Source organism: Cucurbita pepo, chromosome 3, assembly GCF_057944985.1.
Source record: "Cucurbita pepo subsp. pepo isolate OVF chromosome 3, ASM5794498v1, whole genome shotgun sequence".
NCBI classification, from domain to species: Eukaryota; Viridiplantae; Streptophyta; class Magnoliopsida; order Cucurbitales; family Cucurbitaceae; genus Cucurbita; species Cucurbita pepo.
The window spans coordinates 3,684,564-3,702,159 of NC_141800.1; the positions used below are offsets into that span (position 1 = coordinate 3,684,564).

General features: G+C 34.2%; 3 protein-coding genes across 5 annotated transcripts; 1 reads left to right on the forward strand and 2 right to left on the reverse strand.

Annotated features, from left to right (window-relative positions):
• Window positions 1–79: 79 nt before the first annotated feature.
• LOC111791265 (membrane-anchored ubiquitin-fold protein 4) lies at window positions 80–3,399 on the reverse strand. Of its 2 annotated transcripts, XM_023672537.2 has the most exons (5): window positions 3,200–3,399; window positions 2,721–2,946; window positions 1,878–2,048; window positions 479–550; window positions 80–339 (listed from the first exon to the last, which is right to left on the reverse strand). In XM_023672537.2, the coding sequence occupies exons 2-4, from the start codon at window positions 2,848–2,850 to the stop codon at window positions 495–497; spliced, it is 357 nt and encodes a 118-aa protein (XP_023528305.1). In that variant the 5' UTR covers window positions 2,851–2,946; window positions 3,200–3,399; the 3' UTR covers window positions 80–339; window positions 479–494. The 2 variants fall into 2 exon arrangements, with proteins under 2 accessions (XP_023528305.1, XP_023528304.1); XM_023672536.2 differs by having other exon boundaries at window positions 80–550; window positions 3,200–3,398.
• A 2,455-nt stretch (window positions 3,400–5,854) lies between these two features.
• LOC111791250 (glutaredoxin-C1) lies at window positions 5,855–6,690 on the reverse strand. Its single transcript, XM_023672519.2, has one exon. The coding sequence runs from the start codon at window positions 6,654–6,656 to the stop codon at window positions 6,285–6,287; it is 372 nt and encodes a 123-aa protein (XP_023528287.1). The 5' UTR covers window positions 6,657–6,690; the 3' UTR covers window positions 5,855–6,284.
• Window positions 6,691–12,367: 5,677 nt separating this feature from the next.
• Window positions 12,368–16,549, forward strand: LOC111791691 (putative protein S-acyltransferase 7). Of its 2 annotated transcripts, none has more exons than XM_023673144.2 (6): window positions 12,368–12,528; window positions 12,692–12,868; window positions 13,714–13,896; window positions 14,904–15,200; window positions 15,324–15,557; window positions 15,654–16,549. In XM_023673144.2, the coding sequence occupies exons 2-6, from the start codon at window positions 12,770–12,772 to the stop codon at window positions 16,191–16,193; spliced, it is 1,353 nt and encodes a 450-aa protein (XP_023528912.1). In that variant the 5' UTR covers window positions 12,368–12,528; window positions 12,692–12,769; the 3' UTR covers window positions 16,194–16,549. The 2 variants fall into 2 exon arrangements, with proteins under 2 accessions (XP_023528912.1, XP_023528911.1); XM_023673143.2 differs by having other exon boundaries at window positions 12,369–12,528; window positions 12,681–12,868.
• Window positions 16,550–17,596: the final 1,047 nt, after the last annotated feature.

The window sequence follows — 17,596 nt, forward strand, 5'->3', positions numbered from 1 at the left end:
AACTAAATAGATACAGACAGCAAAGTTCAACGATATTTCAAACTTCTAGAAAAATCCGACCCCAATCATAATTGCAATATATCACAAACACACTCCAACCTTCAATACTCCAAAACATTAATTGTAGAAATCATGGGAAGTCCAGTTTAGTGTTTACACAGGCTGAATTTTGACGTATGACATTACAAATCTCAGGATCAAGTTGACCCCTTTTTCTTTCTGTAAAAATAATTTTGAAACAATCGAAACCACCTCCATTACATACTTCAGACTACTACTCATTCTATAGATTCATAGAATATATATATATATATATAATTCATGTCACGCAGGATCGACCTGAAACGAACCATGTAATTAATCAGGCACGGGAACTTTGTTATACAGTGATATTATTCTCTATTGCATGCTACACATTTATGTGACCTCATTAGGCTGGCTGGTACCAGCCCCTTAGCAAACGTCAGAACTTCCTTACCGTTGATTCGACATTCCTACAATATGGAACAAGAACATGTGTTTTTTCTTGGGATCTCGTCGAACTTCTTTTCTGTAGAGGATAACAAATTACGTTTCAAGTAGTCGCGTATAAAACAAAGATTGAATCAATCTACAAGGTCTTGCTATAAACTCTAAACTCTTGGATGCATGGTTAAAACTATAACTTTTTACTTATACCTCCTACATCTAAGGGGATAAACTTCCTCAAGTAAGTTATCGAAAGGGGGCGAGGTTACATCAGCATAATAAAATTTATTTTTAACGCCAATGTCAACACGATTATATTATATATTAAATTTGAACTATGAAAACTAATCACAGCAATCAAAGTTTACATTCCAAGAATGAAAACTAAAGATCAAATAACACGTTGAAAACTCAGCCATTTTCAATTTTTTACCCTTGAAAAAGTATATACAAGGCATTGTCCCCAAACATAGACTAAGAAGCATGGACACTTCAGGACAACAGATGGACACTTGTTGGACACATATCGAACACTTGTTAGGATAACAGATGTGTTAGACACTCGTTGTATAAAATCAAAATAGGACTAACATTGTTGGACACATATTGAACACTTGTTAGAACAACAGATGTGTTAGACACTCGTTGTACAAAATCAAAGTAGGACTAACATTGTTGGACACATATCGAACACTTGTTAGGACAACAGATGTGTTAGACACTCGTTATACAAAATCAAAGTAGGACTAACATTTCTTAGACATGCATCAAACAATTCTAGAGAATAAAAGTATACTAAATAGACACGTATATGACCAAGTAATCAATTCAAGAGCGAAATACATCAAACTAATTGTTTAAACACATAAATGTATAACTCATTTGACTTCGAATTTCCTTCTTGTTTAAAAATGATATAGATTTTTCAAAAAGTATAAAAAGTAGTTTTCAAAAACCTGTTTTTGTTTTGTTTTTGTTTTGAGAAATTGACTAGAAATTCAAAAGTCTCAAGCATAAATTTCAAAAACAGAAAACTCGTTATCAAATCAAGCCTAACAAACTCGAACAAAAATTACAAAATCACCCCTACTCATGCTACATCAACATCAGAATCATCTCATTAAAAGTTTAAGCTTAAGTGATAATCTCGCTAATGATTATCATTTCAACACCTCTGGAAGCCAGGACAATGTTGATGCCAGTTACGAACAAATAAATCAGGCGCATCTCATTGCCAAAATCTAAAATATTTTTCCCTATTGCTAATGACCAAAATCCAAATACATGGACTGAACGAATACTAGATGACTGACACGAACATAATATATGATGTTGCCTATTTCTAGATAGAATAGCAAGCTATTAAAGGTAATGCAGAAACACATCTAAAATTCAAATGGGATAGCTACCTGTTTTTGCTTTTGCTTTAGTTGGCTGCACCACGACATGCATAGTGATAACTCCGCTAGGAAGATCCCCGAAAGGCACTCGACATTGACCAACAGTCTTGTTGTTTTCCAAAATCTTGCCAGCATTTATCAGTTTTATGTCATTTGCTGCCTTGGGCACAACTTTCTTATCTATAAAATGTAAAACATTTACAGAAGTAGTTAGTTTACACGCAGTTGGACAGGCAAATGAAGTGAGATAGCGATGCAAAAGAATTAAATGCAATAGCACTTCAACTCATTCTGCCATAGAAGGAAAACGTGAAGATAAAGCTGGACGTCGTAAAATAACTAAACGGGCCTCCAATATAATGTAAGACATTCCTTTCCAGCTTGCTCAACAGAGACAAAGTTGGTAATCATTAGCCTCTAGACTCTCAGCATCATTATGAGCAGGATTTGGATATCATACAAGATTCTTGGTAGAATCTGTGAGATCCCACATCGGTTGGGGAGGATAACGAAACATTCTTCTTAAGGATGTGGAAACTTCTTTCTAGCTAACGTGTTTCAAAAACCTAGAGAGGAAGCCCGAAAAGGAAAGCCTAAAGAGGACAATATCGGCTATCTGTGGGCTTAGGCTGTTACAAAATCCATACTAGCTACTTTCAGCCATTCTTTCTTAAAAGCTATCATCTAAGTTGTCTTTATCGTTCTTCTCTTCATGTATAAGCGTGTTCTATAACTTCTAAGTTGAGCAACAAGATGAATTAACAAATGTACTGCAGAGACATTTGCATACAACAGTTCAACAAATTGAAATAGCAAAAAGAAAAAACTAATAACATGATTCAACTCCCTGACCTTTAGGCCACTCTGCAACAATTCTCTCCTTAACCATCGCTATAGTTGAAGTTGGGGAATAACGAAATGGACCAATATCCAATCCATCGTAAAGTCGGAACTTAAGCTCGATCAAATCCTCGTCCGGCATTTGAACTCTACCAGTAAAACACCACCTTCATCGCCAGAAGCAACTTCCCACGCAAATCCCCCAACCTACCAGCCGCACGAGAACGCTATCGCAAACCTACACCAATTGAAAAACAGCAAATACTCAAACCGATCATCCAGAAAAAAAAGAGGAAACAAAGACATCATCATAAACGAGCTCCGACACTAATTAACTCAGCCACAGCACTAAATAAAACCACATAAACCGCGTCTAAAACAGAATGATCAGGATGAACAAATATAAACAGTAATCGATTCAAAACATTTGAATTCCATAAAAAAACATCATGCATCAGAAAGGAAAAGAAAACAGTAAACGAAGGGAATACCTGAGAAAAAAAAAGACGCAGAGAGAGAAGGATAGAGATTTGTAAGGAATCAGAAGCTTTATCGTTTCAATGGAGAAACTGTTTCAGAGAGATCTTAAAGAATCGCGGGAAGAGATCTTGAAAACGAGAAAGAACCCTAGATTTCGCTCCGATCATATATGATTGTTCTTCTGATTTGGTTTTTTCTGTGCATTTAATTATAAAAATTGATTTAGATGCGTGCGAGTTTTGATTTCATTGGCTCCCAACTTCCATTATCTCTTCGATTTTTTTTTTTTTCCATTTTTAAATTTTTTTAATTCGATTTTGCTTACGATAATTACAAGCAGACAAATAAATAAATAAATAATACCAAATACTCACCAACTTTCAACTCAATTTCTCCTAAACTTTTAAATTTTAAAATAATTTTTAAAAAAGTTATTAAAATAAATAAAATATATCAGATTAATTTGTACCTATTAATTTACAGTTAATGTACATAAATATTTTAGTAAACGACGTCGTGTATGTGATTTAATTATATATTTATTGTCCGGATAATTTTCATTTATTATTTTAGTGGGAATCTCTTAATTTTTTTTATTGTTTAATTTGATGTCAACTGGAAATTACGTTTATATCCTCCCTCGTTAAATGTAATAAAAACTAAATACATTGTCCTGATAATTTAATTTTTTTATTGTTTAATTTGATGTCAACTGGAAATTACGTTTATATCCTCACTCGTTAAATTAATAAAAACTGAATACATTGTCCTGATAATTTATTATTATTATTTTTTTTTATCAAAACATGAGAAGTTCAAATTTTCGTCATAAATATATATTTTTCCATTTTATTTAATTTTTTTTAAATACATAAATTAAAATTGATTGGAATTTACAATTGTTAAAAAAATTAAGTTTATTTTTTTAGTTTTAATTTTTATATTTTCGAAAAATGGGAGAGAAATCGTTTTCTGTGGGGTTTGTCGGTGGAAAATACCGGAAGAAGGGGAGGATCTGGTGTGCGAAGGAGTATGGTAACAAGGTGGAGGAGTGTTAGGTGGGAGAAAGCGATTGGTTGTTGAGAATATAGGGGATTTGGAGGAAAACGGTCTGATTTTGAACCGTCGACCTCCTTTTTCGCAGACTTTAAGATGGCGAACCGCCGGTTTTGACCCTTTCCACATTCTTCGTTGATCACGTGCTTTCTAAAAATCTATTAAAAATAACTCAACTTTTGAAATTAAAAAATTATTTCTATTTTTTACATTTGACCTAAAATTCAATTTTCAAAGAATATTAAAAAAAATAATAATATTCAAAATAAAAACATCAAGACAAGATATATTTGCAAACCGAGCGATATACTGCTTGATTTTGGAACGTATGATATTAAAAATTTTAAAGTTAATCGTCTTTTATATCGAGCCATTGAAACAGAATTGGAAAAAAAACTGCATATTGATATCACGATGATAACCAAACACGTCAAGTACCTAAATAAATTTAGGGTTGTATTATGCGTCTCGAACTTTACGATTGTATATAACATATTTTGTGCATCAAACGTAAATTCCAATTTATTAAGAGATAAGTTTAGAGTTTCTAATCGTTTATTGTTGTCCTTTCTAATGTGATATCTGTAGTATCTAAAACTTAATCAACTCGCCTTGGTCGACGCCACAAATCTTACTCAAATTGAATTAGGTAGAACCCAAAGTGGAGGCTCGACCTACGAGCTTTGGTCACCCATAATGGCTCAATGTAGCCTAAGTGGTTTGATCTTAAGTTGCCTTTGAACCAAACCATCTTGGTCGATGCAACAAGTCTTATTCAAGTTGAATTAGGTACAACTCAAAATGAAGGCTCAACCTACGAGCCTTGGTCACCCATAATGGCTCAATGTAGCTTAAGTGGTTTGATCTCAAGTTGCATTTGAACCAAACCGGCTTGGTCGATGCAACAAGTCTTATTCAAGTTGAATTAGGTAGAACCCAAAATGGAGGCTCAACTTATGAGCCTTGATCACCCATAACGGCTCAATGTACCCTAAGTGGCTTGATCTCAAGTTGCCTTTGAACCAAACCATCTTGGTCGATGCAACAAGTCTTATTCAAGTTGAATTAGGTGGAACCCAAAATGGAGGCTCAACCTACGAGCCTTGGTCACCCATAATGGCTCAACGTACCCTAAGTGGCTTGATCTCAAGTTGCCTTTGAACCAAACCATCTTGGTTGATGCAGAATTAGGTAAAACCCAAAATGGAGGCTTAACCTACGAGCCTTGATCACCCATAATGACTCAACGTACCCTCAAGCTAGCCTTGATCACCCATAATGACCCAACGTACCCTAAATAGCTTGATCCTGAAGTGGCCTTTGAACTAAACCACCATGGTCAATGCAACAAGTCTTACTCAAGTTGAATTAGGTAGAACCCAATATGGAGGCTCGACCCACGAGCCTTGATCGCCCGTCAAGGCTCAACATAGTCTAAGTCGCTTTGACTCAAAATATTAATTACAATTAATAAAAATAAATAAATAAATAAAAAGTCGGTGATTTAAGTTAATCCGGATTATTAGTCTAATTAATATATGAAAATTCCACCAAGTACGGCTCCAAAGACAAAATGCAGCTCAGGAAAAAAAAACACAACGGTTAAAAACTCATAACAGAAAGGGGAATGGGTCCCACATTATGTACGGATGTCTCCTTCATACGTAAATAATAATATAAAAGAAAAAACCCCATATTCCCACTGAAAACTGCCGCCGGGCTCCGACCACCTCTTACGGCGGCGCTTGCGGTGGCGGGACATGAAACTCAAATCTACAGACAAGGAAGACGACAAAGCTTTCGATTCTGTCTTACCCATTATTATTAAATTAAAAAAAAAAGCTTTAAAATAGTTATTTTAATTCTTTTTTTCTATTAATTATTTGAATAAAATATTTCCCATTTTCGCCCCATGCAGCCATCCATGAATCCAAATCATTTCCATTTCCGAAGAATATTTTCATCTCAGTGGGTTCAAAACAGACCCATCTCTTGAGCCACCGAAAAGGAAAAGAAAATTCCAAGCTTTTTCGAGCCATTTTAGAGCCAAAGAGCGCCGGCGTTCTTGAGAAGGGGGACGAGTGAGCCATTGATATGAGACGCCATGACTCTATCCATGGAGCCGACAAGCTTGCCACCGATGAAGACGGCGGGGACGGCGGCGGAGGATGAGCTTCCCATTAACCGCATCAACGCTTTCTCAATCTCTTTGCCACGTGGATCCTCGTCCAGCTCGTACACTGTCGGGTTCACTCCCATTCCACAAAAGAGACGCTTCACCGCGTGGCACATGCAGCATGAACTTATGCTGAACATCACCACCGCGTTCTCCGCCGCCATCCGCTCTATCCGCCGCATCGGAGAGGAGGACGAAGAGGATGCTCCGTATTGTTGTTGGGCTTGGTACTGCATTTTCCGGTAATCAATGGTGGCGATTTTGTCTGAGAGAGAAGATAGTGTGGAGAAAAGGATTCGAGGGAATTCTATTTATAGTGGAGACTTTTTCAAGGCAAAAGTCCAAATAAATTAATATTATTATTGTGTATAATTTAAATTTAATTAATTTAATTAAAAAAATTACAAACGGGAATAATTTGATTTCGTCTAAAAAAAAATGTCTCAATCCGATCCAATTCAATATAAAAATACACCTAATAATTTTGAGTATTTATATTGACGTGAGAATATACTAAAATAAAATACGAATAAAAATTATCGACTAAAATATTTATTTTAAAATTTTTAAAGATGGTAATAATTAATTTTGAAAAATAAAAAGTCCCTTAGCTTTAAAAAAAAATATATAATATGTACTTGGAATTTTTATTTTTATTATTATTTTAATAATATTTTCTCACATTAAAAAAATTAATTGATATATTATTAGGAAGTAGGGGTAATATTGGAATAAAAAGGTCATAGGGACACAGAATAAGACGAAGTGTTTACGTGGCATGACAAAACTTGTCCTTTTTTTATTTTAATTTATGGAATATAATTTTAATCATGATTTCACTTTACAAAGCTTCCACTTTTATTTTATTTTTTTTAATGTCAACCTCTTACTATAATAATATTAGGAAATTCCTGAGGCAGAAAACTATATCTAATGAGTTAAAACGGACCATATCTGCTAGCAGTGAACTTAAACTGTTACAAATGGTATCAAAGGTAGACACCGAGTCGTGTGCTAACGAGGCTTCCAAGTGAAGTGAATTGTGAGATCCCACAGAAAGGAACAAAACATTACTTATAAAGATGTGAAAACCTCTTTTTAGCATGTGCGTTTTAAAAACTGTGAGACTGACGGTGATACGTAACGAGTCAAAGTGGAGAATATCTGTATATTCAAACCAAACTGTTGACAGTTAATGGAGAAAGAATTTTTATAATCAATCATTAATATTCTTAAAGAAAAAGGTTAGATTATGATTTGATTATGTGTACACTTAGGGATTAAGAGAGTGTGTGTATTTGGACACGTTTGAATTGTCCATGACCCAATTGACAAGACCACTTCTCTCCCTTTACCATACGTTTCAAACCTCATGAAATCGTTCAATCAATCGAGCTTTCATGCATCATTTGATTTGAATCGGTTCATAGTCCTTAACTCGAAATAGGTCACAACATATTATACTTAACACCACAAAATGGGTCGGGTCGGGTCGATGAGCTAAATATAGTGTGTCGTACACATGTCACTTTAGTGGGTCAAGATGATAGAAATGTTCATATGACTCGGTAATCCGACCACCTTGAACTACACAACCCAAAACATAAAAATTCGAATTGGTTCGCAGGTTGACATTTTGTTTGTCGGGTCAACCCAAAAATAGGGTTACAATCCAACTCAATTCTACCTAAGAATATTTGATATTTGTAACTAATGTCATTAATGTATTGTGACTTGTGAATGTTTGATATTTGAAGTATCGTGGATATGTAGGATTCTTTAAAAAAAAAAAAACCCGACAACCCAACCCAATCCAATCTTGTGAACTCTATGTTGGGTTATTTGGGTCACCAATCCAACCAGCCCGGAATCATTTCTCCAACCCAACCCAACCCGTTCATATTCTTACAAGTCGGTGTATTTCAACATCTTATCCAACTCAAACAGTTGAGGGATTACAAACCAAGTTCGTCACTTACTTGAAACTGCATCTGGGTTGGGTCGGCATCGAATGTGAAAAAAAAAATCATACGAAAAACGATTTTAACCTAATCAAATCCGAGGAAGAAAAACCCTAACGAGAATCAAGTGTAGAAAAAGGAGAGGCGAGGATGAGGAAGAATAAAAGAACATTATTGTGGGCAAGCAATGGAATGAGGTAGTGAAGCGATTTAGTTGCATGAATATGCACAAGATTTAGGGATTCCATCGATTGAGAGATGCTTATATACTTTTGATTTGGGCGGTCCCTTTTTTTAAATCAACTAACGAAATAAAATTTCCAAATTCAATAGGAAAGAATATATATATATATATATATAAACATTAAAAATTATTTTTTATTGGCTAAATTAATTAAAAATATATATATTATTCCAACTCTCCATTTTTGTCTATAAAATATCCATAAAATTTCAAAAAGTTTAAAATTGTTAGAGGATAGAAAGTCCCACATCGACTAATTTAGGGGATGATCATAGGTTTATAATCAAATAATACTCTCTTCATTGATACGAGGCCTCTTAGGGAAGCCTAAAGCTCAACGGATAAAAAATTAGAAACTGATTAGACACTTTCTAAACATAAAATTACAGTAACTTAGGATAGTTGGGACATGTTTTGAGCCGAAAATGAAATATATATATTTTTTTTATTTAACACAAACTTGAAATGAGCCGAAAATGAAATATAATTTTTTTTTATTTAACACAAACTTGAAATTTTACAGTAACCTAGGATATAGTTGGGACATGTTTTGAAGTTCGGGAATCAAAATAGGATAAATTTAAAAGGTTCGGGGCCGAAAATGAAATATAAATATTTTAAAAAAATTAATTAAAAATAGGAGAAAATAGGAGAGAAGGGCTATGTTTATCCATCCATCCATCCACATTTGTTATATGCTTTCTTTAATTAATTTCCACTAAAATGTATTCCCATTTGCCACCTCTTTATTTCACACAAATTCTTGTTCCATGTTCTTTGGATATGTTATTTTATGGGTTTTTTGGGGATTTTTTTATTTTTTATTTTTAAAATATTCAATTAAAGAAATTATTCATAGGCATTTAGGAAAGAAAAATATTTAAAAGTTAGCCATTTTATATGATTGTTTAGATTCTCTATGGTCACTTTATAGCCATTGATTTGATTCCATATCTTTGGACGATTGTGATTAAAATATTTCATTTATCTAATTACATTATTATTATTATTATTATTATTATTATCCCACCGTCTTTCGTAAACAATCATTAAATAATCCCGTTAATTAAAAAATAATAATAATTAAATAATCCCACATTTCAAAGTATAATGAAAAAGGAGGTTTTTTTCGACTCGAGAACAAAAAATTATAGGTACGTTTGTTGTTTGTGTATATGGCGGAGTAAAAAGTATGTGGTTGAAATTTGAATGGTTAGAGTTTTAAATTCTTTTTCACCTAAATGAGGAAGAGAATAATATGAATTCGAGATTTATATGGGAAGCTTTTTCAAATTTGATATTGATACTCTAGGAGGATTCGATTTAATTTTAAAGAGATAAGGTTGGATCGAGTATGTATAATATACATACGATTACGAGAACAGAGAAAGCTTTCAGACTGTCTTTTTTAGCTTGATAGCGAGCGTGTTTGTTCTCAAACAGTGGAAATGGAAATATACGAAAGACTACTTTAACGACAGATGCTGGAAATTTGAGAGGTTCACTTTTGAAAACGTTCACCGTATTATGTCTTTTACGGTTTTCTTTCCTTTTGACTTTGTTTTTCGAAGGTAGTTGAAACCCGCCTTTTTTTTCTTCTAAAAGTCAATGAAAAAGTGGACGGGTGATGTTTTGTTCTTAGTTTGGTGTGCTAAATGTGACGTTCATGGTTGTCCAAGACATGTTGCCCACGGTTGCATGTTCATTGCATACCAAAATCCTTGTGTGTTTATGTCTGGTAGACCTAAAATGTCTCAGAATGTACTATACGAGAATGCGACTAGTCGTCAATTTTTCATATCTAGAGTTTTATGCTATTTAAGCTGTTGTGTTGCGTTTTTTCGCTTATAGCCTGTAACATTAGTTTATTCATTTCTCTCAAATCTTACTTTCAAACTCTCTTTCTAAAATCATTATCTGCTCCCCGTTTTCTAAAACATTCTTCTTAAAATGAGGCTATAGACTTGGGTATGCGTTGTTAGGTCGAAGGCGACATGATTTCAAGTTGGCTAACTCATTCAGTGATGAGAGTGACTGCGGCGCAATCGCAACAATAAACATACGTATTTAAAATTTAAATGATTAAAATTAAGGGAAAAAAAATAACTTTCTTAGGAAAAATTCCCTGTGCTAAATTAAGTTTTATCGTTTTCGAGATTCTATGTCGGGACTTATTTGACGACTAAACTCTGTAAATTCATAAAAATATAATAACGTTAAGAGGTCGGTCAATTGAATTTTGATAGACGGGATTGGTCGTTGATAAAGTAAACTCGTGTTTTGAAAAAAAAAAACGTCGTAACGAGGCATGTATCACGTAATACTTTAAATAAATATATTTATTTTACCCACGAATTTCATATTTCTTAAAAAAAAAAATTTAAAAATTAAGAATATTATCCGAACTTAATAAATATTTTTAAAATAAACTTTAAATTTTAAAAAGTATTTTTTATTAATTATATTTTTTAAAAATATTTTGTATAATAATCGGAAAAAAATAAAATAAAGAATTGGGCCTGGCGGCTCGTAATTGCAGAAAAGGTCAAATATTTCTATTTTATTTCTTAAAAAGCCCCATCATTTACCGCCAGTAAATAAAATATTTACCAAAATCCACTGGATTTTAATCCGTTATTTACCTGAAATTGCAACTAATAATTATGGAAGTTACAATGTAATTAAACATGATACTGATTTATTAATATAAATTAATTTATTATAAGATTTGACTTTTCTAAATTAATATATTCTCAATATTAATTTATTATTCATATTTGTATGATTGTGGGTTAATTAAAATAATTTCTTTAACTAATAATGGGTTTATTAAAATGGTATAAACATTCCTTGAATGGTTGACCGTTGACTATTTTCTCTACGTACATTCCCTCTATTTTATCCAACTCATTAAAAATAATAATATTATTATTAAACATAGGTTTTTATACATGCAAAACTATATATTATAGACGTCACGTATATGGTTTGACGATATAAAGTTAACTTGAACTCATACATTTAAAAAATATGGCGGAAAGTAAATTATAAAAATAATAAAAAATAGACGATTATGAAACAATATTTAAATAAAAATGTTTATTTATTCCGCGAACCTGTAATTCTGTGAGGATCTGCCTTGAACAGAGTGAGAAAGCAGTGGAGAAAGATTTCTCCGTGATAACTAATTGGGGCCAAGGACGAGGATTCATTCTCCGCCCCCGACCTCAACCTCGACCCCGCTCCACTCTATGCTCTCCCACTTTTATACATCAACGGTAAGAATATTTAAATCTTTGACGTGCTATCATGAACACAGCTCTACTATTAAAATACTCGTTCATTTCTAAAGATCATAAGTTCAAATATACGCTTGTAAAGGGGGAATAATTTATATATATATATATATATATATATAGATGTAATGAATAATGTTTATTTTTATTTGCAATAAAAAACGTATTTTGATAAATAAATATTAAATGCGCAGTTGGGGAAGTTTATTATTAGCTTGGATTTTGAAAAAAGCAGAAAAAGGAAAAAAAAAACACTGACTTGTTTAATTCAAGACACCTCACATGGCTGGAATTTGAGCTCAATTTCCGGTTCAACCAACCCAAATCGGGCCAACCCGATTCACACAGCGAACCGGCTAACTTTGTGTTCGCCAATCAAAATCTGACACATCGCGATTTCGCACTGTAAAGTAATGATTCGTACAGTTTTTCCCCCCTCTCTCCCTCTCTCTCTCTCCTCCTCTCTTCTCCCCAACCAAAAGCAGGCCGTAGCAGAGAAATTTTAGAGAGAGAAATAGAAACCCTTGATTTTTCAATGTCCAAACCCCTCATTCCCTCGTCGCGGTGCTCCGATTAACCTTCTCTCAGCTCGCCTTAAATCTGACCGGTAAGGTTATTTTCGTTTTTTTCTGTTTAGATTTGCTTCTGAAACTGATGGCCCTCCCATTCCGGTCGGAGTAGTTCAGCTCCTTGTTTCCGTTTGCTGTTTCTTTGATCTGATGCGCGGTTCGGTTTCAGGAGTGGCTTATGTTGTTATAGTTTGTTTGTAGGATCTCCCGTTAAGCTGGGAGAGTGGAGAGATTCGAGAAAGAGAAAGTTCATAAGATTAACGAGATTGGAAAACAGAGATGTATGTGGTTCCTCCACCACAGCGATCGGATCCGCTTTCTGGATCCTCTAGCGGTTCTACTGATTTACGAGTCTACCAAGCTTGGAAAGGAAGCAATGTGCGTTCTTATTTTATCCGTTTTTTCTTTAATTACTCGTTAATTTCTTGTTGTAATTTCATTTTTGTTCTTTGTTTTTGCTTTATCCGGTGCTTGTCAGTTTCTTCAATTTTACCTACTTAACAACATTGTTCTTTTATCCTGGTTTCTCATAAATCTTGTCAATATTGTGAAGAACCTGCTATGGTGAAATTCTGAGGATGTCTAGTCACTGAGCCTTTCTTTCGCCACTCCTTAACATTTAGAAGATTCATAGAACCACGAAGAGTTGCTAATTTGATTGTCTCATTTTATCAATATTAGTACGATTAAGAACATTAAGTATAGCTGCAAATGCAAGGAGGTTTCAAGATTGGAAAAAATAAATAAAAATCTAGCTGAAAACAGAAGATAATTGAGAAACAAGTACCGAGCTTGTGAAGGCTTCCCAGTTGCACAATTCCTTTCCCTTGGAGGGTTTCTTCCTTGCAAATTACTTGTTTCTGGTGGTCATATATGCGTAGGAAAGTATTAAGCATCAGCTCGTTTTTTATAAGATCTTAATATATGCGGTGTAGTGTTGTTCTTTCAACCATGAAAATAATTTGATATAATTTGCATGATATGCCTGTTATGAAGTTCCCATGGTCTGTTGTCACAATTTACAAGTATTATTTCCCCAATTCCATAACTTGCATTCATTATTTTCACCGCGAAGCGGATACTATCTGCAGTAGATTAGTAATTGTTCATCGTCTGTGGATATCGATTTGTATTCTTTGTCATTTTAACCATTTGGGTTGTAATAGGAATTACATTTATACTCTTTGGAGTTATTTAATAGTCTGTTTCTGTCTCTCCTGCAGATTTTCTTCCTCCAAGGAAGGTTCATTTTTGGACCGGATGTTAGGTCATTGATGTTGACAATACTTCTTATTGTTGCTCCTGTTGCCATTTTCTGTGTATTTGTTGCCAAGAAGCTGATGGATGACTTTTCTGGTGATTGGGGAATATCGATAATGGTTGTTGCTGTTGTATTTACAGTCTTTGTGAGTTCCATCCTTCTAACTATATATAGATATGAATCTCTATGTTTCTCCACAATACTTTTTCGGTCCAACTTGCTCTGTGTTTTCACTTGGATTTTATTTTGGAATGCGTTTTCTGCAAGATAAATAATTTAGCTTAAGAAATGGCTTTCTAGAAGTTGTAATATCATCTGTGTAATAGCTCAAGTCCACCGCTAGCAAATATTGTCCGTTTTTGGCCCGTTACGTATCACTCCTCACGGTTTTAAAACGTGTCTACTAGGGGAGGTTTCCACACCCTTATAAAGAATATTTCATTCTCCTCCCCAACCAACGTGAGATCTCACAATTTGTCTCCATCTTATTGAGGTTTATATACACATATTTGATAGTATCTCTCAATCTGCTTAGGCAAAGCAAGAACGGTTCTGCCAATTCAAATAAATTTTTCGATGCTTTAGATTCTGCAAGCAATCCCTTAAATCCTTACATATCAGATAAGAGCATATGTTGGTTGAAGGTAGTTCTCAAGGTCAAGTTTGAATGGATTGTTCAAACAAGCTTAGTCGACTTGCCTGTGATATTATTATAACAGGATAGCCATCTGTTGGCTGTTGCTCTAGTGAATTTTTTCACGTCCATCTCCTGATTAAGGAGGGCAGTGAACTGAATTATAAGAGTACCTATAACTCTCCTTACAAGTTTTGGACACTTGAGTGATAAAAGCGTCCTATAAAAAAAAATGTAACTTAAGGTTATTTTACAATGGAAACTTGATGAATGTTAGAAGTGTATAATATTTATGATATTTGATGGATACCTTTTTATCTTCTGAGGTTCAATGGTTGAGTAATTATGTCAGTTTTTATAGTAATCGTGACTGTTGGCATTATGAACATGGTTAGTGTTGGATATTTCAACAAAAAAGACAAAGCACAATTATTTGTACGACTGTTGTTGGTATTTTCTCTGCTCTTGATGCGTTGTTTCGTGAGGTCTCGTGATTATAACTATATGCTTAATTCTAGATTTTAGTCCTCCTGTTGTTTACTTCGGGAAGAGATCCTGGAATAATTCCTCGGAACGCACACCCACCCGAACCTGAAGCCTATGAAGGTAATGCCGATGCTGGATCTACACAGACTCCCCAATTACGTTTGCCTCGTATCAAGGAAGTTGAGGTCAATGGTATCACTGTTAAGATCAAGTATTGTGACACATGCATGCTTTATAGACCCCCTCGCTGCTCACATTGTTCAATTTGCAATAACTGTGTGGAAAGATTTGATCATCATTGTCCTTGGGTCGGGCAATGTATCGGTCTGGTAAGTGTTCATTTCTTTAAAACCTTATAGGTCCATCTTATTGAGGTCTCTATTTTGGAGTTTGTGGGGTTTTTTTTCCTTGAACTCTTTCTGCTTATTGATGTGTTTTAACATTCTATGCAGAGAAACTATAGGTTCTTCTTCATGTTCGTCTTCTCGACAACCCTTCTGTGTATTTACGTGTTTTCATTCTGCTGGGTCTACATCAAGAGGATTATGTCAGCAGAGGAAATATCTATTTGGAAAGCGATGATAAAGACTCCTCCCTCCATTGTGCTAATTGTTTACACTTTCATCTCAATGTGGTTCGTTGGCGGCCTTTCTGCCTTCCATTTATATCTCATCAGTACCAACCAGGTGAGTATCTTCTGCAACTTCTAAACACGACATTGTTGAACTCGTTGATTGATCACATTCTCATTCTTGATCGAGTTGAGCTGCCTTAATTTGCAGACTACGTACGAGAATTTTAGATATCGTTATGATCGAAGAGTCAACCCTTATAATAAAGGCGTGTTGGACAACTTCAAGGAAATCTTTTGCTCCACCATTCCTGCATCCAAGAATAAATTCAGAGCAACTGTGCCTAAAGAGCCTGTTCTACCACCGACTCGACTTGGAACTGGTGGTTTTATGAGTCCAAATGTAGGCAAAGGGGTAGAAGACATTGAAATGGGAAGGAAAACAGTATGGGGAGACATGAATTCTGGAGCAGATCCGTTTGATGGTCAACCTCAGATCAGCGAGCGAGTGAATGTAAAAGAAGGCGAACTCGGCGAAGTATCTCCAGATATTAGAACTGCAGTTGAAGAAGGTTCGGAACATGGTGGATTACATCCTAGGCGATCAAGCTGGGGAAGGAAAAGCGGAAGCTGGGACATGTCACCTGAAGTCGTCGCCTTAGCAGCAAGGGGAGGCGAAAATCGCGTTGCAGGGAGCAGCAGCAGCAACAGCAACTTAACAGCTGACAACCGAGAAACACACGATCATTGATAAACTTGGAAACAGATTTAGAGGTTATATGACAAAAAATGATTGAAGAAAAACAAATTTTAGAGTCTAATTTTATGGGTTTGAAGTGGGATTTGTTGAGGTTTCAGGGTTTGTGATTCAGCTTCCACATTGAAGTTATGTGCCATAGAAGGCTAGAGGAAGCTGCTGGGAGAGGGGGACTTGGTTTGGCAGCTGTAAATGTTGATTCGGGTGTGTGTTATATTGTTCGAGTGAGTTTTTCTTTTCTTTTTTTTTCTTCTCCAGTTCTGATTTTTCTAGTTCATCTGTGGAATCAGTTAGCCCATTTGTGTAATGCATTTGTGAAATTAGTGTGCTAAATTAGCTTCTCGACCCAACTCAAGCCCTCCGCTAGCAGATATTAGCTTCCTTGGACTTTCCCTTTTGGACTTTCCTTCAAGGTTTTTAAAACGTGTTTGCTAGGGAGAGGTTTTTACACTTTTATAAAGAATGTTTCGTTCTTTTCTCCAATTAATGTGGGATCTTACAATAATATCCAGAGTTTATCTTGTTGCCTTACATTTCCTTAGAAACTTTTTTTTTAATAAAATTATGACTCAGATTGACCGAGCAATATTGCCTTTAGTTTCAATTATAATCTGTTTCGAACTAGGTGAAAATAATTCAACCTTCACTCAATTATATATATGTATCTTATAGTAAAGTTACGTTATAATATTAATTTTGAATATTTAAAAATTATATTATATAAACATTTTTTAATAAAAATAGAAGTTAAAAATGAAAAAGTGAATATTAAACTAGACCTTAAATATTTAATTTTTTTAAAAATATACAACCAAATACTATATATTTTTATTTTTATAAGCATTTTAAATGGTCGCTAATTAAAATAAAATTAAATTAAAAAAAAAGTATATATAAATTTTGTACTTCGTCTCAAAAATATTAAAATCCGAGGTTTAAAAAAAATACCTTTTAAAGGAGTATTTATTTATTTATTTATTAATTTAGCGTAAAAGAATGGACAAAATATTTATATATTATAAAGAGAAAACGGTTGATTTTCTTCCACGTGTTTCCACGTCATTTGAAGGGTAGGGCTAACAATATAAAACCAATTTTTATTATTTTATAATAAAAATGACATCCAATTGGAATCTCGTAATAAACAAATGGATGGAACAATGATTAAGGTGAGGCCACATTGGCATTAGTTAATGATGACGTGGAAAGATAATATATTATAGAACCAGAATATTTATAAACAAAATTGGGCGCTGGATCCTTACTGTACACGTTTATTTTTCTTTATCGTCGTGGATATTAGATCATGTCCTACGTGGAACCGCCTCACCCCTTACCCACTCCTCTTTATATACTACCTACTCCAATCAATTAATATCCAACTCAGCAAATATACC

Coding starts and splice junctions, on each gene's coding strand:
- LOC111791265 (XM_023672537.2), bottom strand. CDS start 2,850: ATGCCGGACGAGGATTTGATCGAGCTTAAGTTCCGACTTTACGATGGA. Junction 2,049..2,720: donor TGTTGCAGAGTGGCCTAAAG/GTCAGGGAGTTG, acceptor TACATTTTATAG/ATAAGAAAGTTGTGCCCAAG. Junction 551..1,877: donor TAAAGCAAAAGCAAAAACAG/GTAGCTATCCCA, acceptor TATCCTCTACAG/AAAAGAAGTTCGACGAGATC.
- LOC111791250 (XM_023672519.2), bottom strand. CDS start 6,656: ATGCAGTACCAAGCCCAACAACAATACGGAGCATCCTCTTCGTCCTCC.
- LOC111791691 (XM_023673144.2), top strand. CDS start 12,770: ATGTATGTGGTTCCTCCACCACAGCGATCGGATCCGCTTTCTGGATCC. Junction 13,897..14,903: donor CTGTTGTATTTACAGTCTTT/GTGAGTTCCATC, acceptor GCTTAATTCTAG/ATTTTAGTCCTCCTGTTGTT. Junction 15,558..15,653: donor ATCTCATCAGTACCAACCAG/GTGAGTATCTTC, acceptor CTTAATTTGCAG/ACTACGTACGAGAATTTTAG.